This window comes from Stigmatopora argus, chromosome 9 (genome assembly GCF_051989625.1).
Source record: "Stigmatopora argus isolate UIUO_Sarg chromosome 9, RoL_Sarg_1.0, whole genome shotgun sequence".
NCBI classification, from domain to species: Eukaryota; Metazoa; Chordata; class Actinopteri; order Syngnathiformes; family Syngnathidae; genus Stigmatopora; species Stigmatopora argus.
In genome coordinates, this window is record NC_135395.1 from 11,639,272 (window position 1) to 11,666,682 (window position 27,411).

Below are 27,411 nucleotides of genomic sequence, written 5' to 3' on the forward strand. Positions count from 1 at the left end.
GCTGAATAACAAGATAAAAGTAAAGAGGAAAAGGTGGGGAATTCCTAAATGTTAGACTTTTACAGAATTTGAGGGTGGAAGGACATTTATTGTCCATCTTTGGAGATTTTACTGTATTCTAAATTTCATATCCAGAATGAGGTACATGCAAAATTTCTATGGGGATAATACAGAACAAAGTCAGCTTCCTAATCATACAGTAATATCTTTTAACAGTAAAATGTTTCCTTAAATCGAATATGAGCTACACAGTAGACAGTCAAAAGGCCTCATTAAGGAATCTACTACAAGTATAAAACAAAACAGCTGAGCAAAAGGGGCAATAAGATTTTAATGGAACAAACACAAAATCAAAAGCCGCTACAAATCTCTTTCAAACACTCATACAAAAAGATTCTTTCCTCACCTCATTTACAACCACATCTACCAATAGGAAAAAAAACAGTTTAATTGGTAAAAGTAACCAAGTTATTTACTCATTCAACGACATAAAAATGGCCTAAAGTCAGATTTCGCCTGTAAATCTATTTCGAATTAGGTAATTAAGAAGGCAGGTATACCTATTGGATGAGATGAAGTACGTAATGATTAATGGATTAACGCGAGCAGTTGGAGATGCCGTCTGAGTGCCAAGATTTGCCTCGTAAAAGGAATTATACAGCGCCATAAACACATAATAAGTGCAGATTGAGAGCACGTTTGTAGCCGTCGAGACATTCAAGAGTGCAATCAATTAATGCGCCTGATGTGCTTTGTGTCGAGGTGACATCATTTTTCACTCTTGTGTCATTCTCGGATAAATACATCATCGGTATCAATAACGTGTGAGTAAACGGGACCATCTTGCTTAATCATAGGATTCTACCGTTAGCGGGTACGTTAAAATTTACGACGGATGACTTGTAAATGTACTGCTGCGAGCTTGTGACTAATGATGTTTTTTTTTTAGGTAAACACATCTGTGTTGTTTTATGGAGCTTGTATTGATTTTGCTTGTTAAGCGAGCTACATGCATAACGACAATCGGTATCATTAAGTATTTTTTCTCGCTTCCAATTACAGTAAAGATACAATTAGAGATCTAAAAAAAGTTCAATCTGCTAACAAATTAACTCGTTTAATCACCAAAAATGTTAAAATGGCTAAATATTTATGAACGTGAATTTCGTAAATGCAATCAAACCCTATCAAAATGTCCTTATCACAAGTATGGGGAGTCTTGAGCTAAAAGAAATTCTGCCGTAATCCAAATTTGCATTTAATGTTATGAGAAAACATGAATAGAAAACAAAAGAAATGTATGATCCAGGAAAAACATCAAGCACAGAAATTGTGGGTCTACACATTGGAAAAACATGTAAGAGTTGCCCAATAACATGTTTATTTTACCGTATTTTCTCGAATTAAACGCGCACTCGAAAATAACACGCAGGTAATTTTGGGCCAAAAACATCTGGAAAAACGCAGTAATCGAATATAGTGCGCACCTAAAATTTCCCGCTGACGAAAATCAGAAATCGTACCTTTTTTTCTTCGTTTCACGATTGTTTTGTTCAAAACCGGATAGAGAAATCTTCAGGTACGAGCGTGTCGAGTGTCGTGCAGTTGGTGGAGTTATGCGTTTGAATTTTAGGACAATAGATGATACACAGAGTGGACAAACATATCATGTAGACATGTTATGTTGCAATACCTTTTGTTTTAAGAAGTTATTTCTCTAACTCTGGGAATATTGCTTTTCTTCCACGTCCTGATGCTTTTGCTGTTGCTTTTTCTTTCAATAATGAGTCTTTCTTCTTCCTCCAACCACGGATGTTAGCTTCACTAATATCGAATTTTCTTCCAGCTTCTCTGTTGCCCAATTCCTCTGCCACTTTGATGACTTTTCTTTTGAACGCTGCGGTATAACTTGCTCGTTTTGATGCCATGTTGCTTGTACAATGTCCAAAACTGAACTGAGAGAGGGTGAACTGAGACGAGTACGAGGCTAGAGGGGGGCAGTGGTGGTCTCGGCTTTCCGATTTTCGATCGGCTTTACGAGATGACGTAAAATCCGTGCGTCAAAGTGAGTTTGACAATGCTTTTTTCGATCGAAAATTTGTAATTTATTTTAGTTATTGATTATAACACGCACCCCCATCTATTGGAATTAATTATATAGCAAAAATCTGCGTGTTATATTCGAGAAAATACGGTAGTTCCAATCACTCTGGAGCTTATTAAATAACTGCGGAGAAGCAAACTGGGACTTTGGTGCAAAACAGACCTAAAAGCACACCAACAATACAAGTAAGTATCAAAATGTAAAGCAACCAAAACATTCACAGAAGATTGGACGTATCTTAGTTTAGGGGAGAGTCATTTAAAGGCACATTCAGCAATATTTCATATCGCGATGTAATTACTGCATCCGACGAGGACATGCGCTATTGTGGAATCGCGGAGCTCCTGCAGTCAGTCTTTGTGGTGAAACCGGTGAGAAAAGCGAGATGCCAATCTCAGCATGCACTCAATTAAATATCTCGGAGCACCTGAATGCAATAAATGTGACATCTGCAGGTGCTTTGCCTTTTATAGCTACTGTTGTGGGATTTACACCTTTTTGTGTAAACTTCAAACTCGTAGCGTTTCTTTTTCTTGGAAAATGTTTCAAAAAACATGGCCATATGCATTTGCGGTATAAAACAAAGCAAAAAAACAGAAATGGGATGTACACACTGATAATACATTCATTGCTACTGAATTTCCGCAAGTAGTATTTTTTAGATCATGTTCTGAACCACTTTATCCGAACTATCCTCGCGGGGGGGTGTTGGAGCCTATCCCAAAATCCCTAGGGGCAATTAAGAGTGTAAAAAAGGAGAAAAAATGGAATTTCGGACTAAATAAAAAATAAAAAAAAACGTTCCTTAATAAACTAAGCACCGGGCTTTAATTCTTAAAATATCATGCACACATCTTGAACGTACTTGCTGCGAGTATAAAATGGACAGGTGTCACACGTGTTACCGTAGCTATTTTAATGCGGGAAGTTGCAGGTCTGAACTGGCTGGGCCGTCACTTTGCTCCACTATAGGTGGTGCAGACTGACGGCTTCCGCATAGAGCGAAACCACTCTGCCGCTAAATGTTCCCCGAGTCAAATAATGTTGTCACGCGTCCGAGTCAGATGCTATTAGCGATGCGGACGCGGAAAAGAAGTAGGAAATCTTGCCGACTGTGCCTGTAAATCCCTGGACAGATGCAAAAACGGACAAATGCGTTCAGATTCGGAGGGCTTCTACTTCTGCTCCATCTTCAGGGTCTTCACAAAATCCCACAGTTCCTTGACCATCTGTGGTAGAAAGGGAAAGGGAAAGGGTAAAAACAGATAGTGTGAGTGACTCACTTTCCCAAATGAGTTTCTGTGCGTCTCGGCGACTGGACTTGAGATCAGGGTTGTCGGGGAGCGACGAGAAACTTGGGTGGGGGCAGTAGTACATACCAGAGTATATGAGTAGGTGCTTCAGGTCTGACAAATGTCAACCCAGGCTGATGAAGCCAAAGCATTTACACAGATGTTTCTCTACAAAGTGGAATCAACAAGAGTTCTCCCCACCCCACGGCCACAAGCCAAGCCCACGTTTCACTTACAAGTGTTTTCACGAGGGATGTGACAGTATATCGATTTGGTAATGTAATAAGTGATAGATAGCTGCCATTTAGAAATGCCTTGTTTTTGTATCATAGAACATCCTAGATTGATTTCCTGTCCCACGTATCCAAAATTCTTGCCATATTGTGAGATCATTGCTATTGTGAGCCTTCTATCACAAATGGTATTGCATCGGGAGGTACTCACGTGGTCCCACCCCTAGTTTTCTTTCGCCTGCTTTCTACGTTGGACAACCAATATCTCGGTGTCTCTCTCGCGCTAAGCGAAAATTGTTGCACGTTGCTTCATGTCAGGTTGAAAGTAGCTTGGGCATGTAAAAGCTCTCAAAAATCGCGCTCTATTTGGCATCAGAATAACAATGATGAATCCAAGCAATTTTAAGAGCATAAATTGTAAATGTCTTAACAGTCCAGAATCTACTACCATGGTCTGACACTCTACATAAGTCGTCTTAAGCCTGTACGAGTGATTAATCCGTGCAATATGATATAAAAGGCTAAGGGTTGTTCTTTTGCCACTAAAATGACAAGAAAGCAGACAAAAAAGATTTAGTTTCTGCGCTGGGCTGGTCAAAGGCCTTGAATGTGAATGTGAGACTGGTACCATCCACATACCAGCAGTCCCTTCATTAAGGCTACAAAAGAGACATACTCCACTAAATCACTGGGAAAGAGGCAGGTGTACTCCCATTTCGCCTCAACACGGACCAGGCCCACTGACACAAAATGGATATAATTCAAAGAGAACACAGCGTCCTGGAGAGATGTGTGTGCGTGTTTTTGTATGCGTGTGTGGGGCCGACTGGAGAGCATAATGTATGTCAACCGTGCGAAGAACAATGGCGCATTCCTGTGAATCCATCGTGGCAAAGAGCTCTTAAGGTTTAAAATGAAGGGAAAGGGCTCTTGACCCGGCAACTGCCAAGGGCCCAAAATCAGCGGCCAGCAACAAATGTTAGTGTGGCAGGAACTTGATTGTAGAATGAGCCCAAAGACGCATGATTCAAAAAAACCAAATGTGGCCTTCCACCACTTGTGCAGGGTGTAACGCATTTCTCGTGAGACTTTTAAACTCGGTGAGCGTTGCAAAAAAGGCTTCTCCATATATTTGGGTGCAAGGCAACTGTTGGGCAGAAGGCTTTTTTAATATCCCCAGGGCCATCTCAGAACTTTCATCGTACTTTTCGGACTTCATGTTTTTTGGTATCCCTTAATACATTGTGGAGAGATGCGTCTTATAATCAATCCAGTGTGGTTTGTAGATGAACAAATGTGGTTTTATTGTAAAATTTGGTGGCAGCGGCTTATATAGTCGGTGCATCTGAGTCCAAAAATGATTGGAGTAGTAGCTTGTTTTGGTATAATTCACGAGTGTAAAACTTAATCCTTTAATTGAAAGTGAGTATTTTCTTTGTTTTTTAATGTATCGCAGGTCACTGATGGCGATAGATGTCAAATTCATTTAAACCAGATGGACTGGTTCTTGATGCTCATGTTTCAGTGGCAGGTAATGTGTTCAATCAATGCAATCTTAAACTTGTTAAACTCAAATACTTCATTATTACATAAATACGTTTTGAAATAGTAGACCCATTATAGTGGACATAAAACATCCTTACACTCCTGATTGAATGCCAGGTTTTTGCTAAGTGAATATAAAAATAGAATAACACGAATAAGTTCAGGCTGAAAGTTTGACACATTGGTAGGAGCGCGCCAGTAAACAAACCTTTCGGCTATATATCGATCACAAGAACACATGGTGTGGAGCTCAAAATGTAAAAAAAAAAGAAAAAGAAATTCTCTCGCTCTCAGTTGGCTCCAAGATCTGAGCGCATGTGCTGTCAGTACATATATCAACCCCAAAATGCATCAATGTGTGACAGTTACTTACTGTTTTGTCTGAAATCTTAAAGGAACTCTTGACAAAGTTCTCAAACTTCTGCTCCGTCTTGGGCATCGTCTTCCCCTGATGCGGAGAGACAGTAAATCGTCAAGCAGACGCTCGTTTGAGAGTGCCAATGTGTGAAGAAGAGAATGGCAAACTGTACGTACCTCTTTAGCTGATGCCGACAACTTGCTCTTTATCTCATCCAAAGACGGAGATTTAGGCAGCACGGTCTGTGCTTTGTCTTTTCCCGGAACAGGTGTCTGGAAAAAATATATTGTCCAGATAAGACAGGCTGATTGGGATGTCAAACGGAGATTTACACAAGTCGAGATTCAAAAGATTAGATATTAGAGCAATATTTCTTCCTTAATTCTGTACTATTCGAATGCCATATGACCTCCTTGTGCTGTATAAAATAGAGCATTTTCTAAGTGGACTGAGTGGTGATGGATTGATATTTTGAACATCGCAGAACAGCTTGAGCTTCAGCCCCAATCATGACCTATTTTGTCTGGCCTGTGTTTATAGCCTTGGCGTGAGTAAGCAGCTGGACGGAGATGAAAGCATGACAAGGGACGACAAAATGTACCCTAATTACAACATATTTTTTATTTTTGAATACATCAGGTACAAATTACTTGCGAGCAGGAGAGAGGGCAAACCCTGTCGTTCCACTTGTTAAATTTTCCATCGATGTCAAATCCAATGAAATGAAAGATTTGTGCCAAGGAGCAACTTACACGTCTAAGAATGTCCATTAAAAAAAAATAAAAAAAAGAGATGAATGTTTCTCTTCAATATTGTGAATCTTTGGTCTGCTCATCTCATTGACCATGTTTTAACTTAAGGCCCACTTATAAACATGTTTAAATTTATTTAAATCTTTCAGGGTCAGTGGCCACTACAGTGGACAGCTATTCAAAAGTAGACACTTGATAAATTTAGCCCTGTATGAAAAGATTATTGTTGGTATATTTTTTTTTTACAGACGCTCCCCTACTTACGAACATTCAACTTACGAACAACGGTACATACGAACATGTCTGCAAATTGCGTTTAAGTCCAAAAATGTTCGCAAGTCCAATTTTGTATTTCGCGCCTTTTTCGGAGTAGTACTTCTTTCCGCCGCTAATACCGACGCCTGGCGCTGTGAGAGCTCAGCTCACCCAGCATCTACCTTCTTCTTCGTTGCAATGCGGAAGTGCGTGAATGTATCTCCAGTGTGCAAAGAACCTTTTTCATTTGTATCATTAAATATCTCATGCATCCAATATTGAATATGGTTGGTAAAATGCTAAAGGCTTCTATTGAGGGAATTGCAAGGAAGAGGCAAGCCATTTCTTCTGAAACGAGTGGCAATAATAACGAAGCTTGATGCGCGTGAGAGTGGTAAGCGTTTCACGGGCATTGAATCGTTCGACCGTCAGTACCATTTATTAACAGAAAGATCGAGCAGCAGGACCCAAATATTGAACGTTGCACAAAGTTTGCAAATCAATTGAATGATGCCATACAGTGCTACCGCATCATTTATGATGAAAAAAAAGAAGAAAACTGTGCAATCGTCATTAGGTCGCTTCTTTTGGCCAGTTTCTAATACATAAATCTCTCTCTCTCTCTACAGTACTGTACATATTCTCTCCATTTTATTATTTTTTTTTTTTTCAGTACAAACCAATGCGTGTTACTTATACAAGCCTTAAACATACAAATGCACTTATATAAACCTTCAATATACTTATATCGGCCTTAAACATAAATTATAATACAAAATATAGCACTGAATCAACTTACAAACAAATTCAACTTATGAACCAGCTCGGAACCAATTGCGTTCGTAAGTAGGGGAGCGTCTGTATATGTTTTGACGAAAGTTTGGCGACACTCTTTTTCCTTGTCGACGATAATGTCAAATATTTATTCATCTTATTAGACGTGCTTCATAACTGAGCAAAGAATACCCCGAGATTTGGTACAAACGTAAAGCTGGCATGCAAAATGACTTGAATGGCTGGACATCGTAAGGCTTTTTCTTTAAAAAAAAGTGGTCTATGTAAAGTAAAGCTTTTATTTGTTTAAAAAATAAATACTATGTATATATAGTCAGGCTTTTTTCTTTAAAAATGACCATGTATATTAAGGGTTTTTATTAAAAAATGACCATGTATAGTAAGGCTTTTTTATTTAAAAAAAACGACCATGTACAGTAAAGCGTTTTTCTTAAAAGACGACATAGTATAGTAAGGCTTTTTTTCTTAAAAAATGACATAGTATTGTAAGGCTTTTTTCTTAAAAAAAACGACATAGTATTGTAAGGCTTTTTTTCGTAAAAAACGACATAGTATAGTAAGGCTTTTTTCTTAAAAAACAACATAGTATAGGCTTTTTTCTCTAAAGACGACATAGTATAGTAAGGCTTATTTTCTTTAAAAACGACACAGTATAGTAAGGCTTTTTTTTCTTTAAAAACGACATATTATAGTAAGGCCTTTTTATTTACAAAAAAGACCATGTATAGTAAGGCTTTTGTTTAAAAAAGACCATGTATAGTAAGGCTTTTTTTCTTAAAAAACGACATAGTATAGCATGGCTTTTTTTCTTGAAAAACGACATAGTAGAGGAAGGCTTTTTCCCTAAAAAACGACATAGTATAGTATGGCTTTCCCCCTAAAAAACGACATAGTATAGTATGGCTTTTTTCCTTTAAAAAACGACATAGTATAGTATGGCTTTTTTCCTTTAAAAAAACGATATAGTATAGTATGGCTTTTTTTCTTAAAAAACGACATAGTATAGTAAGGCTTTTTTTCTTAAAAAACGACATAGTATAGTATGGCTTTTCCCCCCTAAAAAACGACATAGTATAGCATGGCTTTTTTTCTTGAAAAACGACAGTCGAGGAAGGCTTTTCCCCTAAAAAACGACATAGTATAGTATGGCTTTCCCCCCTAAAAAACGACATAGTATAGTATGGATTTTTTCCTTTAAAAAACGACATAGTATAGTAAGGCTTTCTTTCCTAAAAAACGACATAGTATAGCATGGCTTTTTTTCTTGAAAAACGACATAGTAGAGGAAGCCTTTTTTTCTTAAAAAACGATATTGTATAGTAAGGCTTCTTTTCTTAAAAAACGACATAGTATAGTAAGGCTTTTTTTTCTTTAAAAAATGACAGCAAGTAAGGCTAAGAGAGTCGGAGAATAAATCTGACTTCTGATTCTTCACCTTCTCGTTGTTGCTGTGGTCCACCGCTCAAAATCATTGGGTCAGAACATGAAATGGGAATCAGGAGTGAGTTCAATTCCACTCGTTGCAATTCTCAAATTGTTTATTGAGGTAATGAAAAGGATATATACAACTTCCAACTCTACAGTGGTGCAGTGGCAAAGACAATGGGTCAGAACTTCAGGTGGACTCAAGTTCAAATCAGAAGTGAGTTTGATTCCACTCTTTGCAATTCTCAAATTGTTTATTGAGGTAATTAAAAGGATAAATATAACTTCCAATCACATCATTTCAGAAGACACTGTGGTCCAGTGGCAAGAACAATGGGTTGAAATTGAAGTTGGACACAAGTTCAAATCTGGAGTGAGTTCAAGTCCACTCTTTGCAAATCTCAAATTGTTTATTGAGGTGATGAAAATGATAAATATAACTTCCAATCATTTCATTTCAGAAGTCACTGTGGTCCAGTGGCAAAGACAATGGGTCAGACAGACCTCAAGTTAGTGGATTTGACTGCCATGTGGGAGATGGGGTTCGAATCCCGCTCTCGTTTGACTAATCACTACACTAGTAGTTCAGTAAAGGTAATCCTTTTTTCATTCAAATAAAGACTTAGTCATTTTTTTCAGCAAAACAATATTTCCGGTCAGCCGAAGGCTGACCGGAAGACAGTTGGGAGGGGGGGTTCCTGGTGGTGTTCGACAGTCGGCCTTCGGCCGACTGCCGACACCATACAGTCGTTGACTGGCGACACCGGGACGTGAACCCTCGACACCCACGTCGCAGGCAGGTGACTTACCCACTACACCACGAGGCGGCCCGCCTATACATGATTGGAAGTTATACTTATCCTTTTCATTACCCAAATAAACAATTTGAGAGTTGCAAAGAGTGGAATTGAACTCACTCCTGATTTGAACTTGAGTCCACCTGAAGTTCTGACCCATTGTCTTTACCACTGGACCACAGTGACTTCTGAAAGGATGTGATTGGAAGTTATACTTATCCTTTTCATTACCCAAATAAACAATTTGAGAGTTGCAAAGAGTGGAATTGAACTCACTCCTGATTTGAACTTGAGTCCACCTGAAGTTCTGACCCATTGTCTTTACCACTGGACCACAGTGACTTCTGAAAGGATGTGATTGGAAGTTATACTTATCCTTTTCTTTACCCAAATAAACAATTTGAGAATTGCAAAGAGTGGAATTGAACTCACTCCTGATTTGAACTTGAGTCCACCTGAAGTTCTGACCCATTGTCTTTACCACTGGACCACAGTGACTTCTGAAATGATGTGATTGGAAGTTATACTTATCCTTTTCTTTACCCAAATAAACAATTTGAGAATTGCAAAGAGTGGAATTGAACTCACTCCTGATTTGAACTTGAGTCCACCTGAAGTTCTGACCCATTGTCTTTACCACTGGACCACAGTGACTTCTGAAATGATTTGATTGGAAGTTATACTTATCCTTTTCTTTACCCAAATAAACAATTTGAGAATTGCAAAGAGTGGAATTGAACTCACTCCTGATTTGAACTCAAGTCCACCTGAAGTTCTGACCCATTGTCTTTACCACTGGACCACAGTGACTTCTGAAATGATGTGATTGGAAGTTATACTTATCCTTTTCTTTACCCAAATAAACAATTTGAGAATTGCAAAGAGTGGAATTGAACTCACTCCTGATTTGAACTTGAGTCCACCTGAAGTTCTGACCCATTGTCTTTACCACTGGCCCACAGTGACTTCTGAAATGATGTGATTGGAAGTTATACTTATCCTTTTCTTTACCCAAATAAACAATTTGAGAATTGCAAAGAGTGGAATTGAACTCACTCCTGATTTGAACTTGAGTCCACCTGAAGTTCTGGCCCATTGTCTTTACCACTGGACCACAGTGACTTCTGAAATGATGTGATTGGAAGTTATACTTATCCTTTTCTTTACCCAAATAAACAATTTGAGAATTGCAAAGAGTGGATTTGAACTTGAGTCCACCTGAAGTTCTGACCCATTGTCTTTACCACTGGCCCACAGTGACTTCTGAAATGATGTGATTGGAAGTTATACTTATCCTTTTCTTTACCCAAATAAACAATTTGAGAATTGCAAAGAGTGGAATTGAACTCACTCCTGATTTGAACTTGAGTCCACCTGAAGTTCTGACCCATTGTCTTTACCACTGGCCCACAGTGACTTCTGAAATGATCTGATTGGAAGTTATACTTATCCTTTTCTTTACCCAAATAAACAATTTGAGAATTGCAAAGAGTGGAATTGAACTCACTCCTGATTTGAACTTGAGTCCACCTGAAGTTCTGACCAATTGTCTTTACCACTGGCCCACAGTGACTTCTGAAATGATGTGATTGGAAGTTATACTTAACATTTTCTTTACCCAAATAAACAATTTGAGAATTGCAAAGAGTGGAATTGAACTCACTCCAGATTTGAACTTGAGTCCACCTGAAGTTCTGACCCATTGTCTTTACCACTGGACCACAGTGACTTCTGAAATGATGTGATTGCAAGTTATACTTATCCTTTTCTTTACCCAAATAAACAATTTGAGAATTGCAAAGAGTGGAATTGAACTCACTCCTGATTTGAACTTGAGTCCACCTGAAGTTCTGACCAATTGTCTTTACCACTGGCCCACAGTGACTTCTGAAATGATGTGATTGGAAGTTATACTTAACATTTTCTTTACCCAAATAAACAATTTGAGAATTGCAAAGAGTGGAATTGAACTCACTCCAGATTTGAACTTGAGTCCACCTGAAGTTCTGACCCATTGTCTTTACCACTGGACCACAGTGACTTCTGAAAGGATGTGATTCCAATCACATCATTTCAGAAGTCACTGTGGGCCAGTGGTAAAGACAATGGGTCAGAACTTCAGGTGGACTCAAGTTCAAATCAGGAGTGAGTTCAATTCCACTCTTTGCAATTCTCAAATTGTTTATTTGGGTAAAGAAAAGGATAAGTATAACTTCCAATCACATCCTTTCAGAAGTCACTGTGGTCCAGTGGTAAAGACAATGGGTCAGAACTTCAGGTGGACTCAAGTTCAAATCAGGAGTGAGTTCAATTCCACTCTTTGCAATTCTCAAATTGTTTATTTGGGTAAAGAAAAGGATAAGTATAACTTCCAATCACATCATTTCAGAAGTCACTGTGGTCCAGTGGTAAAGACAATGGGTCAGAACTTCAGGTGGACTCAAGTTCAAATCAGGAGTGAGTTCAATTCCACTCTTTGCAATTCTCAAATTGTTTATTTGGGTAAAGAAAAGGATAAGTATAACTTCCAATCACATCATTTCAGAAGTCACTGTGGGCCAGTGGTAAAGACAATGGGTCAGAACTTCAGGTGGACTTGAGTTCAAATCAGGAGTGAGTTCAATTCCACTCTTTGCAATTCTCAAATTGTTTATTTGGGTAAAGAAAATGATAAGTATAACTTCCAAACACATCATTTCAGAAGTCACTGTGGGCCAGTGGTAAAGACAATGGGTCAGAACTTCAGGTGGACTCAAGTTCAAATCAGGAGTGAGTTCAATTCCACTCTTTGCAATTCTCAAATTGTTTATTTGGGTAAAGAAAAGGATAAGTATAACTTCCAATCACATCCTTTCAGAAGTCACTGTGGTCCAGTGGTAAAGACAATGGGTCAGAACTTCAGGTGGACTCAAGTTCAAATCAGGAGTGAGTTCAATTCCACTCTTTGCAACTCTCAAATTGTTTATTTGGGTAAAGAAAAGGATAAGTATAACTTCCAATCACATCATTTCAGAAGTCACTGTGGTCCAGTGGTAAAGACAATGGGTCAGAACTTCAGGTGGACTTGAGTTCAAATCAGGAGTGAGTTCAATTCCACTCTTTGCAATTCTCAAATTGTTTATTTGGGTAAAGAAAATGATAAGTATAACTTCCAAACACATCATTTCAGAAGTCACTGTGGGCCAGTGGTAAAGACAATGGGTCAGAACTTCAGGTGGACTCAAGTTCAAATCAGGAGTGAGTTCAATTCCACTCTTTGCAATTCTCAAATTGTTTATTTGGGTAAAGAAAAGGATAAGTATAACTTCCAATCACATCCTTTCAGAAGTCACTGTGGTCCAGTGGTAAAGACAATGGGTCAGAACTTCAGGTGGACTCAAGTTCAAATCAGGAGTGAGTTCAATTCCACTCTTTGCAACTCTCAAATTGTTTATTTGGGTAATGAAAAGGATAAGTATAACTTCCAATCATGTATAGGCGGGCCGCCTCGTGGTGTAGTGGGTAAGTCACCTGCCTGCGACGTGGGTGTCGAGGGTTCACGTCCCGGTGTCGCCAGTCAACGACTGTATGGTGTCGGCAGTCGGCCGAAGGCCGACTGTCGAACACCACCAGGAACCCCCCCTCCCAACTGTCTTCCGGTCAGCCGAAGGCTGACCGGAAATATTGTTTTGCTGAAAAAAATGACTAAGTCTTTATTTGAATGAAAAAAGGATTACCTTTACTGAACTACTAGTGTAGTGATTAGTCAAACGAGAGCGGGATTCGAACCCCATCTCCCACATGGCAGTCAAATCCACTAACTTGAGGTCTGTCTGACCCATTGTCTTTGCCACTGGACCACAGTGACTTCTGAAATGAAATGATTGGAAGTTATATTTATCATTTTCATCACCTCAATAAACAATTTGAGATTTGCAAAGAGTGGACTTGAACTCACTCCAGATTTGAACTTGTGTCCAACTTCAATTTCAACCCATTGTTCTTGCCACTGGACCACAGTGTCTTCTGAAATGATGTGATTGGAAGTTATATTTATCCTTTTAATTACCTCAATAAACAATTTGAGAATTGCAAAGAGTGGAATCAAACTCACTTCTGATTTGAACTTGAGTCCACCTGAAGTTCTGACCCATTGTCTTTGCCACTGCACCACTGTAGAGTTGGAAGTTGTATATATCCTTTTCATTACCTCAATAAACAATTTGAGAATTGCAACGAGTGGAATTGAACTCACTCCTGATTCCCATTTCATGTTCTGACCCAATGATTTTGAGCGGTGGACCACAGCAACAACGAGAAGGTGAAGAATCAGAAGTCAGATTTATTCTCCGACTCTCTTAGCCTTACTTGCTGTCATTTTTTAAAGAAAAAAAAGCCTTACTATACTATGTCGTTTTTTAAGAAAAGAAGCCTTACTATACAATATCGTTTTTTAAGAAAAAAAGGCTTCCTCTACTATGTCGTTTTTCAAGAAAAAAAGCCATGCTATACTATGTCGTTTTTTAGGAAAAAAAGCCTTACAATACTATGTCGTTTTTTAAAGGAAAAAATCCATACTATACTATGTCGTTTTTTAGGGGGGAAAGCCATACTATACTATGTCGTTTTTTAGGGGAAAAGCCTTCCTCGACTGTCGTTTTTCAAGAAAAAAAGCCATGCTTTACTATGTCGTTTTTTAGGGGGGAAAAGCCATACTATACTATGTCGTTTTTTAAGAAAAAAAGCCTTACTATACTATGTCGTTTTTTAAGAAAAAAAGCCATACTATACTATATCGTTTTTTTAAAGGAAAAAAGCCATACTATACTATGTCGTTTTTTAAAGGAAAAAAGCCATACTATACTATGTCGTTTTTTAGGGGGAAAAGCCATACTATACTATGTCGTTTTTTAGGGAAAAAGCCTTCCTCTACTATGTCGTTTTTCAAGAAAAAAAGCCATGCTATACTATGTCGTTTTTTAAGAAAAAAAGCCTTACTATACATGGTCTTTTTTAAACAAAAGCCTTACTATACATGGTCTTTTTTGTAAATAAAAAGGCCTTACTATAATATGTCGTTTTTAAAGAAAAAAATGCCTTACTATACTGTGTCGTTTTTAAAGAAAATAAGCCTTACTATACTATGTCGTCTTTAAAGAAAAAAGCCTATACTATGTTGTTTTTTAAGAAAAATGCCTTACTATACTATGTCGTTTTTTACGAAAAAAAGCCTTACAATACTATGTCGTTTTTTTTAAGAAAAAAGCCTTACAATACTATGTCATTTTTTAAGAAAAAAAGCCTTACTATACTATGTCGTCTTTTAAGAAAAACGCTTTACTGTACATGGTCGTTTTTTTTAAATAAAAAAGCCTTACTATACATGGTCATTTTTTAATAAAAACCCTTAATATACATGGTCATTTTTAAAGAAAAAAGCCTGACTATATATACATAGTATTTATTTTTTAAACAAATAAAAGCTTTACTTTACATAGACCACTTTTTTTAAAGAAAAAGCCTTACGATGTCCAGCCATTCAAGTCATTTTGCATGCCAGCTTTACGTTTGTACCAAATCTCGGGGTATTCTTTGCTCAGTTATGAAGCACGTCTATTAAGATGAATAAATATTTGACATTATCGTCGACAAGGAAAAAGAGTGTCGCCAAACTTTCGTCCACCAGAAGTTCTGACCGTTTGTCTTTGCAACTGGACCACAGTGACTTTTGAAATGAAGTGATTGGAAGTTATATTTATCCTTTTCATTACAAACAAATTCAACTTATGAACAATCGCTCGGAACCAATTGCGTTCGTAAGTAGGGGAGCGTCTGTATTGTGTTTTTGACACTTTGCACTTTTCACTTTTTCAGAAATCTGCAATTGGCTGGCAACCAGTTTAGGGAGTACCCCGCCTCCTGCCCGCAGTCCCCGTGATGATACGCTGGAACAAAGATAAAGCAAAGTATTGATTTTCACTATTCATATTTTTATACTCAAATAGATCTAAAAATTAATCAAAAGTCAATTAATTTAATTATCACAAACATAGGTTACGGCATTTCAATTGTGAAGACTGAATGTGAATACACATCATTCAGTGCCATTGACGGTACATTTGACAAGCCCCCCCACCTCCAAATAAAAAATGGATTGGACGTTTATCACCGTCAATGGCAGGCTGTGAGATAAATGAGTGCATGGTAAGGGCTGAATAAATAATCATAATTTGTGAAAGAACTGGTTAATCCCCATGCTGTTTTTGGTGTCATAATGGCATTTTAAAGTGGGAAGTAAAGTATCAATTGAAATCACTGCTCACTACTTGTACAATTTTATGACAGTGCCATTTGCACCATATTTTATCTTCATTTACTTATGATTTTCTCCACTTCCTGAAACACAGTAGTCCTATTTTCTTGTATTCTACAGTCAGACGTTACCAACTGAAATATGGATTTAAAGATGGTTTGTACGTTTCACCATCTAAAAAATCTATAGTCTACCAATTATCAACAATGGGCTGTACCAACCAAAAACACAAAACACCGGGTCAATATGTGATTCCTTAGTCTATAGCTTCTTGTTTTGCAGACATGGACCCCAGTTGGCCAATTAATGATCCATGTTATACATGCAAATAATGTAGACTGCCTAATTTGTGTTCCAACAGGTGTGTCCAGAGAGTGTGTCTGAATGTGACACACATGAACGGCATACTGGATGTGAGTGGATGTTACACAAGCCACCGAGCTTGTCTCTGCATGCAACGGCCGCGTGGAATCCAAAGAAATTGCTGGGTTTCATCGATAACCAGAGCCATGTTTGAAAGAAGCCAAAAAAGCCTCATGGACTTCGCGAGCACAATCTAAGCTGTGCTCTCCTTTGGTTTATGGATCAGCGGTTGGGAAAGCCTCGGATAAGAACATTGTCCTAGATGCTTGATATTTACTGTTGGAATTAAATGCCTGGAATTAAATGCCAATAGAGCTGTGCTGCTGACAAGTGCAACACACTAACTACTTAAGCCACCAGGCCTTGATAACATTACCTATCTCTAGGAGATCCCACTGCTTCTCACATGCTAATCAAGCACTTGAGCTAATTCCCCTAGGTAACATAAGAGTTTACAGCACCTGGTATTCCCAGGTGATCTCCCTCCAAATACTAACCAGGCCCAATCCTGCTTAGCTTCCAAGATGAAATATGATCAAGTGTTTTCAGCCCAACTAAGACATGAAATCTGACATTTTGAGTAGCACCTATAATTCCAACAAAACCAACCTTTTACCTTTTTAGTGCAGATTTTTCATAGGGTTTGGCCTGCAAATACAAGGTGATCCAAAACGTTTGACCTTATTTCATATGGGCCAATAATTTTAAGACAGCATAGACAGCGGAGCAGGTTTGTGAGGCCTTCCTGCATAGCCCTGGGAAGAGTGTTAGAAGAGCAAGTGTGCAAACTTACATTCCAGCAATTTTCTTGATATTTTTGGTGCCAAGTCCTACTTTGTTTTGTAGTTGGTGCCTCCTTTGCAAAATTCAGGAAGAAGGCATGCTGCACTGTTTTCGGTGACTGAGTCTGAGCATACTCAAACATGCAAAATGCCTTTTCTTTTGAAGTGAACGGCATTTCTTAACCCGAAAAGATAGAAATTCCAAACGTTACACACAAAAACAAGCTGTGAAAATTTGAGATCATTCCAACAAAAATTGTCTAAATTATTGGCCTACGAAATGGGGTCAAAGGTTTTGGAACACCCTGTATTTTTATGATGGCAAGTGTACCACACAATTATGAATAATTAAATTAATCCTCCTTCGAATTGTACAATTCACAGTGTGTGCTTTAAACAGCTATTGGGCTAAATAAAAACTCTTTAATAGTGGTGTCTAGCTCTGCTCTAGACATTTTTCTGTCATTTTTAGAGCCAGAGCTCCGAGTGCAAACACCTGATTTCATTCTCGTCTCGCTTGACAGCACGTGGACTGTTTGGAGAAATATGCTGAATTTGATCAAAGTGTGCAGCATGCAATCGCTACATAAGAGAGAGATGCAATGCCGACCGACGACGTTCTCCTGAACTTCTCAGTGTAAAATGATATAAAAACTGTCACGTCATTTGTCCAAGACAGCAATGTCTCTCTTTGAGGATTAAGGCAAGACATTCTGCATAGTTGAAAACATAAACGAATCTTCAGAATATGACAAAAGCTCATATTCTTACGATTAGTCCATGTTTAAAAAATATAGTCATCTGTCCCCTTTTTTCGTGAGACCTGTATTTTACAACATACATCAAAAGGTCGAAATAAAAAGAAAAACTTGGCCCATGTGCACCCCTCTGCAGACAAAGAACACATATGCTGCTGGCTGCTGGCCAGCCAAATCCACTACATTTATTATTTACAGGCAGCTCGCCGCATAAGCCAGCACCAAAGGCCAGCTGTGGACCCGAAACAGCTGATAAACATACAAGCTTTTTCATCTGGCCCAGACGCTGATTACAGATGCCACAAGACATGGAACTTAATCACAAGCACACTCTCATTTGACGCAATCTGTCGTCTTCAATCCAAAGCAAACACATGTTTTTGCAACACCTTTGCTCATCAAGTTTGCCCCGGGGGCTTTAGAGGAGGGGGTGGGGGGGGTGCTTGACGATGAGAGCTCTGCAAAGCCACAACGTCTTGAAGAGATCTGGCTCAACATAACCGAGCAACCACAATCACCGATAAGTAGTGTGTTAAGTCAACCCTGATTCTCTTAATCTAGCTGTGAGCATGTTCACATATACTTCAATCAACAAGAACAGCCCACAATCCTTCAAAAACAGGAGGTAGTGTACCTGGTGTTCAATAGACAAGGCTATTGAACGCTCTGCTCTCTCTTTTGGGATGTCGGTCAACTTTGTTCAAAATGTTAAACATTTTCTCCAGTATTGTAAATTAAAACAAATGAACTGAAGTTCATTTTCTCATATCAAAAGGCAAATTGATTTTGATAGAAAATGCCTATGGTGACCGCAAAGTTTTACTTTTAAACTCTAGAATTTGTACTTCCTGTAAATAATCCAACTGATTAAACATCCTACGCTGAGACGGTTCCTTATTTTGAATGACATTCACATAAATGTACCATATGTTCAATAATGCTATGGAAAGCAGAGCTTTTTCTTTTTCTTCCTTTTCTCTTCAATAAAGAATTATTCAACTACGCATTACATCCATAAATGAGTATTTTTTTTAAAAAGCCAGTGGGAGTAAAGTATGATTATCAAGTGATACAGGATTCAAGTTGGTATGGACAACATGGATGGAAATCTTCAAAAGGACACGCACAAGCAGATAAGTGATCTTATCATATGCCCATATACCGGGCTCATCTGGTGGTGCTTTAATGCTTTATGGTTTAAAATGTAAATATCGATCTTAGAGGTCTGAGAAAGTAGTTACTTATAAGTGCCGCTTGATAGTGCAGGCGCCAACGTGTCTTTTTGTCATTATGATGTCATGTAATGTTTCTGGATACGGGGTGATGTATGTCACTCAATGGCTTGGTCTTTTTGAAAGTTCTCATGCACATTAGTAGTTCCAATCGGACGAGTCATACCCACATAAAAAAATATCCTTACACTTAATGCTATCCAGATAGGCACCTGTTTTAACACATGTCAATCAGCTGCTAAAAACAATGACTCATCCTCTGGGATAGGTCTGACCAAAGTGGTTAACAACTTTACAACTCTGACGTCTGCTTTAAGGCATAACTTCTCCAAACTCATCAATCTAAAGAAAACCAGCTGGAAGATAAATGGACTTGGGATCAGCGTGACTTTGTTGATTCTCATGACAAGCCCAGTTACGCAAGAAGGTGCAGCGACATGCTGGGCCGCCAGAGGTGAGAACTGCAGTACTGGCAGAAGATCTGACAAGGCAATCTAATGACCAGTCACCTGCGTTTAGGAGAGGAAAAAACAGACATCCACGCCCTCTTCCTCGCTCCTTGGGGGCATCTGGAAGCGCAAGCTGCACTAGACATCAAACAAGGGTAATGAGAGCAATTGGGAGAAGGTGTGTCCAGGAAGCGAGGGGTGTGAAAAGGTTGTCAAGAGGGAACAGTTGTTGGGTACAAGAGAGGAGACGGAAACAGGCCAAGCTACACGGCCCGCAAATTCAAACTGGTCTGACGGTTTCGGAAGCCGGTCGGGCAATCTCCAAAGGATTTTGTGAACAGTACCTTCAAATATTTGGGGCTAGAAATGACATCCACACATTTCAAGAGGCAAAGAAAGAACCCTCATGCCTGGGTGAGAACATTTTGAGTCAAAGTAGTGCCTTTGGGAGTGACTGACATCCAGTTTTTGGGGGTGCTTTTTTCCACCCATCTGTTTGGTGTGCATGGTTGAAACCTAAAACCATTTGTATGAGCACCTCCAACGCAACTTCATCCCCGAAAGGCTCGCAGAGTTGTCAAAAACATCCTATAAGCAGTCACAATTTTCTGGCCGATCGTCAATTTTTGAAAAGCCTGACCTGCCGATCTCCCTGTTTCCCAATTTTCTTTCCTAAACAACAATATGCACCTTTACTTGTTTCATGTTCATTGTTCAATCTCACTTTAATGTAAAACCCTGAACATTATCTTTGAAACGAGACTGTTTTTGCAGCAGTTCTCTGAAAAAATATTTGAAAAGTGGAAAACATTTCACTGTAAACTAAATTATATTTCCTTCAACAAAAACTAAAATGTATTTGGTATAAATTATCTGACTGAATAAAGTCAGATAATACAAGATATATACAAATGTGACTTGTTTCCACATTAACGTAGCAAAGAAGTGGCAGACAATACAATTGTAAACATGTGGGGTTGTAAAATATAGCAAGTCTGCCAGTGTTACTGGTGATTTCATTTTAGGTACTTGCACCAAAATTTCCAGTAACTATCAGTAAGTAAATACGACTGTGTAAAAACAAAAAAGAGCTCCACAGCAACCATACGTACATCATAGGTACATAGTTGGTGGCAAAACGACTAAAAGAATCAGCTAATAGTTAAAACACAAATGTCAAAACAAGATCCTCTACAGGCCTGAAAAATAGCCAAAAAAAACAAAACTGTCACCCATTTTTCTAGAGCATGTCCTCCAAATTTGATGGGATAACCCCTTTAACTCTTGTATCCCAAATTGACAAAAATCCTATTTGTGGGGTCAAGTTCCCGTATTAAAAAAGCCCCAATTTTCTCACTTTAGGAGTTATGTTCGTCGAGTTCCATACAAATCACAGAGGTCAGATAAGCAGCAATTGGCCGCGCTACATTGTCTTTGTGGAGGAACCGCCTTATCTTTGTTCCTGTCAAAAGCATTTGATCAAATGCTCGGCCAAATGTGTGGTGAAGCCGGCCAATTTGTATTCCCCTGGTGTTGCATGTTGCCGTGTGGGCTGGCGGGGAGCATCAAAAGGTGGCTGCAACCCAAGACGGCAGGGTCGGGACACGGGGTCACGGGTTTAAACCTTGCCCCAGGAAACCATTTTAGAGGTCAGGTGTGTTTGCTTAAGAGAGAGGCAGAGTTCAAGATTTGGGCTTTTGAGAGGAGGCCGTTCAAGACATTCCACCAAAGAAATTTACTATCAGGTAGAGCTAATTACAATGCGTTTATCACATTCCACAGCAAAAGGAAGGCGGCTAATTTTAGTCATGTCTTTTTAGACTCAATTGAAGTCAAAGAAAGCAGTTGGTCACAGATCTGCGATGGTGGATTTTTCTATTTCCTGTCAAAGATGTAATACAATAATACAGCTAATCTGAAAATAAGTCATATTTAACATACCTTGTTCTGTGGCTTAACCAGCAAACCTGATGTTTTCGGAGCAGGGCCGTTTTGTTTCATCCGATTCTTGTTGGCCTTCTTCGACATTTCTGGGCCCTAGTAAATAAATATGCATTATCAACTACAGGAATAAAAGTATGATGGCCAGGGAATGACCATTTAGTGCATTTTACATGAATTGTTTGCATTAAAATAACACAAAATGCATTACACAGACCTCATAATGAATCAAGATCCATTGTAAAGAAGTGAAAAGACAACACAAATTCATGCAATTCCTATAAAGGAGCCCCGCAGTTGCCTCCCAAAATGCCAGAGGCCTTCCAATTAGGTTTCTATTGATAGAATTCACCTGCGTGATTATCTAATAACCCACATTTCCACAAGACCAACCCTTTCCTCGCCTCGGAGCGGGTTGCAAGTGTAATTGCCCATGTTGACATAACGACTACAAGACCATTACGCGTGTCATTTCCCGAAGCGATACCTCTGGAAAGCTCAAGTGACGGTGTTTACGAGATGTTTTGAACATGACAGGATGAGAACCGCACAAGACGCTGTCTGTCATATCAACAGACCTGTCATTTTTCAGTATTGACAAGGGAACAATGCATGCAGCACAGTCAACCCGCTTGTTTGAGCAGTTGGAACGCAGCTCAAATGCTGATGGTTTATGTTTATAATGCTTGACATGGCACTGCATGTTTGGGATTGTGGCTAAATACCACCAGTATTGTTATCTAGAACTTTTTTTTTCTTCTAAATGCATGAGCTTTTAGGTCTTTTGACTTTCATTAACAGTGATAGAAATCCATTTGAACTTAATGGCCACTGTGGGGCAATAAGTAGCACGAATTGTCCTAGAACCAAAGGGTCAGCGTTTGGAATACAGGCTATGACAGCCCCCTGTCCAAGTGCCATTGAGCAACACACTGAACCATAAATTGGCCCAATGGGTTGGCAGCACCTTGCATTGCAGCAGCATTGTTGTGTAAAAGAAAAACCAATGGTCAACTTGATGCTCAATGGATGACTCCCATATTATTCAGAGGCAGACCTGACTTTTAAAGGAAAATACACCTTGATCATACACATTCCAACAGAAAGTGTCATATATTAGATTGAAGAAAATTATTATTTGTTTGATTGGTAATAGTGAAGAATAATAAAAAATTAAAGCCAGTATCTGTAGGAAGTGGCAATCTAACATGACAATTGCTAATTACAAGCCATTTGTCACATTACTCACATTTTATCCGCGTGCGGAGGTATAAATGACATCATGAAATGTCTGCCCTAGTCTGCCAAGTCACTTTTCAATGCCTATAATAACGTATTAGTGATATTCCCAGTCAAAGCAGCCCTGACGCTTATTTGTTTTACAGCATAGATGACTGTTGTCACTAATTGTTGTCATTCCATGAAATAATGATATGAATGAATAGATGGATTTATTAACACATACTAAAGTGATGTATAAGAACATATACAGAACATTGGGCATTTTATTATAGGATCCTTAACTCTGTGAACTTCAGAGACGTTTGTTTTCGCAAACAGTCTCACACACTGACTGAAGTTTAGCAAAGCAAATGTTCACTTATCAAGTTCTGGGGAAGAGAGGGAAAAAACACATTAGGGAATAAAGTAAAAAAAAGCATATTTAACATAAGTACTGAATCATGATATTTGGCATATCCTATATATGTATTTGAGGCCACCTCCATCAGATTAAAGAGCTCATTTATTAAAAATGACCACCGAAACCATGCAAATCCCTCAAAATCTACTTTTACAATTTGACAATGTTCTTTGTGTTGGTGCCATTTTTGGAAACGTAGATTTAGGATTTTCTTTTCAAGCGTTCAATAACGCCTTTAATTTGAAATCACCAGATGCCCTGATGAAAAAAAAATGCAGTTTCTTCCGAGGAAACATTATTGGAACACTTCATTTGTTAATTACTTCCATGTACCACTATGGGCGTGTGGAGTATTAAAACATGAGTTTAGGTCAGCGAAAAGGGAGGAAAATACAACAGATCGAATCAACAGGTGACAGACGTGCTTAGTTGTCATCTGACCCCGAGGCAAGAATCGGTGCTCATGTCGCAGGTATGCGCATCTGCCCGGCTTTGATCTCTCACCCTCGCAACGGTTCTTAGTCTTTGTCAAAAAAAAAACTCACGCACTGAAATTGGGCTGATATACAAACACGCGGACTTGAAAGCGATTGCGGAGACACGCAAAACCTGTTCAAAGGCAAGGGCCAGGTGTAGGGCTAAAATGGCATGAGAGACAATAAAAAAAATAAGAGTAATCATATTAACAGTGGGATGACAGATGGACGAAAATATGCAGGCTAGGGAAGAAAAAAAAAAAAAAAAAAGAGTGCTGCATGTGTGCAAAATCAACAGACACGTGTTAAGACAATACAAACACCACCAGTGGAACATCCGATGTGCAGCAATCTCAAAACGTACGTCATTATTTCAAACTATCGTCACTTGTGGTGTGAGATGATCTCGTAGTTCAGAAAGTGGAATTGTGATGACAAGAGTAACGACAATAGAAATTACACATTTACACCTACTGTTTTTTTTAAATTGATAACTATGGGCAAAAAAAGGGCCAACTGTGTCTCCTTAATGAAGGTAGTGGCAGGCTTCTCATTTATAAAACAATTTCATTTTCAAATTTGTTCCCAAACTATTCAAGTGTTAAAATAACAAACAGAGCTTTAAGTTAAAGATTCTTTGTTCAACCAACTAATCACCAAACCCCTGAAAATTCCAAATTGTGCAGATATTTTTTTATAAATCCAAAACTAAATGAATGAGCATTGAATATTGTTGATTATAAAAAGGAGAAATGGAATTCCACAAGCAAAACTGTACCATCTTATTTTTGAGGTGTGAATTGGAATTTCACAACAATTTAGGAGGTTCTACTTTAAATGTACATTCAATGCAAATACCTGTATCAAGCACACATTTTTGCATACAGGTGAAAATGTAGGAATGAGGTATGGCCGCCCTGCTGGTGAGACAGTGAGAATTCCCGTAGATTACAGAGGAGAAATACGATCATTACGCCAAGTGCACCCTGTATTTTACTCAGGGAAAACAGGTGGGTACAAGTGCGAACAGGATGAAAAAGTTTCATGTTTTTCGCCCCGAACGGGAAAAAAAAAGGACTACGGTCAGTGGGTGCAGCAGTGATGGGCGGGGCTTAAGGCAATTGAAAGGTTACCACAGGATATACGCAATTTGTTGTTTATATGACGGTAAAGAAAGAAAAAAAACGGTCGATAGGAAGAACAGCATTGGAGTTCAAATTGCTGCCTATGCTGACACCAAGTGGACAACCAGAGACTAGCTGCCCATTTGGAAACAGCAGCTTTGTTAACCCTTTTGGGAGTGGTCACTACAGTGGAAATCTATTCTTAAATTGACACTTGAGGCCTTTAAGTGACAATTTATGGTCAGAAATAATTATTATTATATTTAATTCTGGCCCAAAAAAGTGGAAGGTAAATTTTTGGTCGGAGTGGTCCTTTAACTTTTTGCATTCTTGTTTTCTCTTTTTAATTGAAATGAATTCAAAGTATTTAAATGATATTGTCTGGAATGGAACTAGTGAATGAACCAAACCTAAACAATAATTCACACACACACAAAACATTGCTAAAAAGACCAGACTGACCTTTTTGATGCTCTTTTGTGGCGTGACTTCATTTTCATCACTGTCATCCTCTTCATCATCACTAAAGAATAATAAAAAATAACTTTAAACCTTGACGCTGATAGGTTGGACTCAAGATATTCACTAAATAAGACTATAACATACTCATCCTCTTCTTCATCATCATCGTCATCATCCTCCTCCTCATCCTCATCCTCATCGCTGTCTTCTTCAGAGTCCATCTTGAGCTTTTTCTGCAAACCAGAAGAAAAAAAAAATTGATTTGCAATTTTTTTTAAATAGCTTCTTTAAAAGGAGTGTTCCCTAAAACAAATCTTTGAAAGGACTACCAGTAAGGTCTTTTCCCCGAACATCAGGCCAGCTGGACGCTTTACCGGCGATGAGTTGTGTTCTTCTTCGTTGTCTGAATCTTTGACACCTTAAACACAATATAACCACAAAATGTCTTAAATTCAGATTTACATCAGATGTCTGTGTGATCATATGTGAAATATAGCAGTAGTAGTTGCAGCATTATGTGCTATTATTCCATAACAGTAAATGTTAATTAATGTATTCCTAAAAATAAAATTTTGACTCGCCCAGATTTGGACTTTCTTTGCACAATTCATATCTTTAAATCATATGTGAAAAGATCTGGAACACTTACTAACAAAATGCTGTCCACTAATGTATACTGGTCCAGACCCTGACAGGAGACGCAAAGTTACTGGTGGTGTGATCTCAAATCCTCCCAAACCCATCTAGGATATTAATAAGAAATCATTATTAAACGACAACACACACAAGCCAAACGTCAAAATGTTTTTCTTTGGAGTCTCACCGAAGGCAGAACGGATGGCTTGAGCACAACCAGTGGTATTTTGGTGGCCTTTCCATCAAAAGTGTGGGCCTCCACCTCCACCGTGTGGAATTTGTCTTCAGCCTCTGCTCCCAAGCAGGCCTGGAACAGAAGCAGGATGCAACATACAACACAATTGATTAGAGGTGGGCCAGTATCTATTGATCCTCAGATGCTCATTTAGTAAAGAAAAATCTAACAGTTTTGATCAATTAATTGCAGGCTTTTTGTTGCAGAAAGTTGCAAAGCAGTCAGTAGAGGGCATGCAAACCCTTCATCAAAGGCTTCAGCCTGTATCGTGCTGTAGCACGATCGCACATGCATTCCCCTGGTAGCCGATTGGCTGGATACCCAGCTTCTTCACATATTTTCAAACAAAATGAGATTTTTTTTTTTTTTAACTTTATATTTTGCGTTCACGTGAGGGGTCATGTTGCTTGGTCTACGAGTGCCCTGTGATTGGACGCCAAGCAGTCAGGGTGTGCTTAGAAAAATGTCTCAAATCAACTGGGATTGAATTTAGCTCACCAACTAAAGAAATATTTGACATCGAAATGGAAGTGCAATATGGCTTATTTGAATTTCTAACTTTGCCCTTTGTACTTTGTGCTTTTTGCTTTATTGTTCTGCAGCCTTTGACTGTACTGTCTAACTTATAACTATGCCTTTTCTTGCTACTGTCACAATGAAATTTCCCGAATACGGAATGAATAAAGTTATCCAATCCAATCCTAAGTCCCATGAACATATACATTGTGGTAGCACAATCACGTGACTTTTAAAAGATGGCGGACTCAATTTTGTGTCTCTTCTATACTGCATGTGTGCCCAGTAATCCAGGAATCAAACTGGCCATATATTGTTTGGTATGTATTTCTGTTTAACTTTTATGCCCAAGTAACTTACTTTTAATAGGACTTCTTACCGCTTTAAGGGACAGCTGTTGCTCTGTTTCATCATCGTCGACGTCAACTTTGTACTCTCGTTTGTCCGATTTCAAGGTACAACCTGGAAAAAGAAACAAAATGTGAGATGTAACGACGCCTCCGAATGTGTGGCGGACTATTCAACAAAAAAGTGCGATCATTTGAGGTAAATATTTGCCAATTTTGTGGCTTTCATCTCCCGGCTGACTAACAAAAGAGCACGCTTGCGTCGGTTGAATGAACCTTTTACACGATCGGCGTCTTTTATCTGAGCGTTTTATGTATGCAATGCGAAAATGCTAAATAATCGGTTGCCTTTTTGGAAGGCAGGAGCTCACCAAATAAATACATTTGAGGTCTGTTCATGTCTGAAATATCGTCGTCCATTTTTGTTGTGTGCGCGTTTTACTTCCGGTGGTCACAGTGATGGGCGGACAGCATATTTATTGAGTGAAATGAAGACTGTCCAATCAGGGCCCAGAGAAGGCGGGACAAAGGGAAATGCTTGTTCTGTTGTCGATGGACGCTAGATGGCGGTGTTGTAAAGATCGAAGCAAACCAACATAC

At 38.8% G+C, this 27,411-nt stretch overlaps 1 protein-coding gene and 4 long non-coding RNA genes across 5 annotated transcripts; 1 reads left to right on the plus strand and 4 right to left on the minus strand.

Moving 5' to 3' along the window:
• Positions 1–313: 313 nt before the first annotated feature.
• Positions 314–27,304, minus strand: npm1b (nucleophosmin 1b). The gene is made up of 10 exons (XM_077608687.1): positions 27,183–27,304; positions 26,844–26,926; positions 25,901–26,020; positions 25,727–25,820; positions 25,407–25,495; positions 25,212–25,310; positions 21,374–21,469; positions 5,709–5,804; positions 5,548–5,622; positions 314–3,333 (listed from the first exon to the last, which is right to left on the minus strand). The coding sequence occupies exons 1-10, from the start codon at positions 27,229–27,231 to the stop codon at positions 3,280–3,282; spliced, it is 855 nt and encodes a 284-aa protein (XP_077464813.1). The 5' UTR covers positions 27,232–27,304; the 3' UTR covers positions 314–3,279.
• On the minus strand, positions 9,677–10,522 carry LOC144082001 (uncharacterized). The gene is made up of 3 exons (XR_013303104.1): positions 10,457–10,522; positions 9,833–9,900; positions 9,677–9,744 (listed from the first exon to the last, which is right to left on the minus strand). It is a non-coding gene; the product is annotated as an uncharacterized LOC144082001 (long non-coding RNA).
• Positions 10,613–11,287, minus strand: LOC144082006 (uncharacterized). The gene is made up of 3 exons (XR_013303108.1): positions 11,220–11,287; positions 10,908–10,975; positions 10,613–10,680 (listed from the first exon to the last, which is right to left on the minus strand). It is a non-coding gene; the product is annotated as an uncharacterized LOC144082006 (long non-coding RNA).
• LOC144082004 (uncharacterized) lies at positions 11,670–12,325 on the plus strand. The gene is made up of 3 exons (XR_013303107.1): positions 11,670–11,701; positions 11,790–11,857; positions 12,258–12,325. It is a non-coding gene; the product is annotated as an uncharacterized LOC144082004 (long non-coding RNA).
• On the minus strand, positions 13,332–13,699 carry LOC144082002 (uncharacterized). The gene is made up of 3 exons (XR_013303105.1): positions 13,650–13,699; positions 13,494–13,561; positions 13,332–13,405 (listed from the first exon to the last, which is right to left on the minus strand). It is a non-coding gene; the product is annotated as an uncharacterized LOC144082002 (long non-coding RNA).
• Positions 27,305–27,411: the final 107 nt, after the last annotated feature.

Excerpts from the sequence above, each read along its gene's own strand:
- npm1b (XM_077608687.1), bottom strand. The coding sequence starts at position 27,231 with ATGGACGACGATATTTCAGACATGAACAGACCTCAAATGTATTTATTT. Across the intron at positions 25,496-25,726 it reads TAGTGGACAGCATTTTGTTA|GTGTCAAAGATTCAGACAAC; the intron begins GTAAGTGTTCCA and ends ATTGTGTTTAAG. Across the intron at positions 21,470-25,211 it reads AAGAGGATGAGTATGTTATA|GGCCCAGAAATGTCGAAGAA; the intron begins GTCTTATTTAGT and ends TTTATTTACTAG.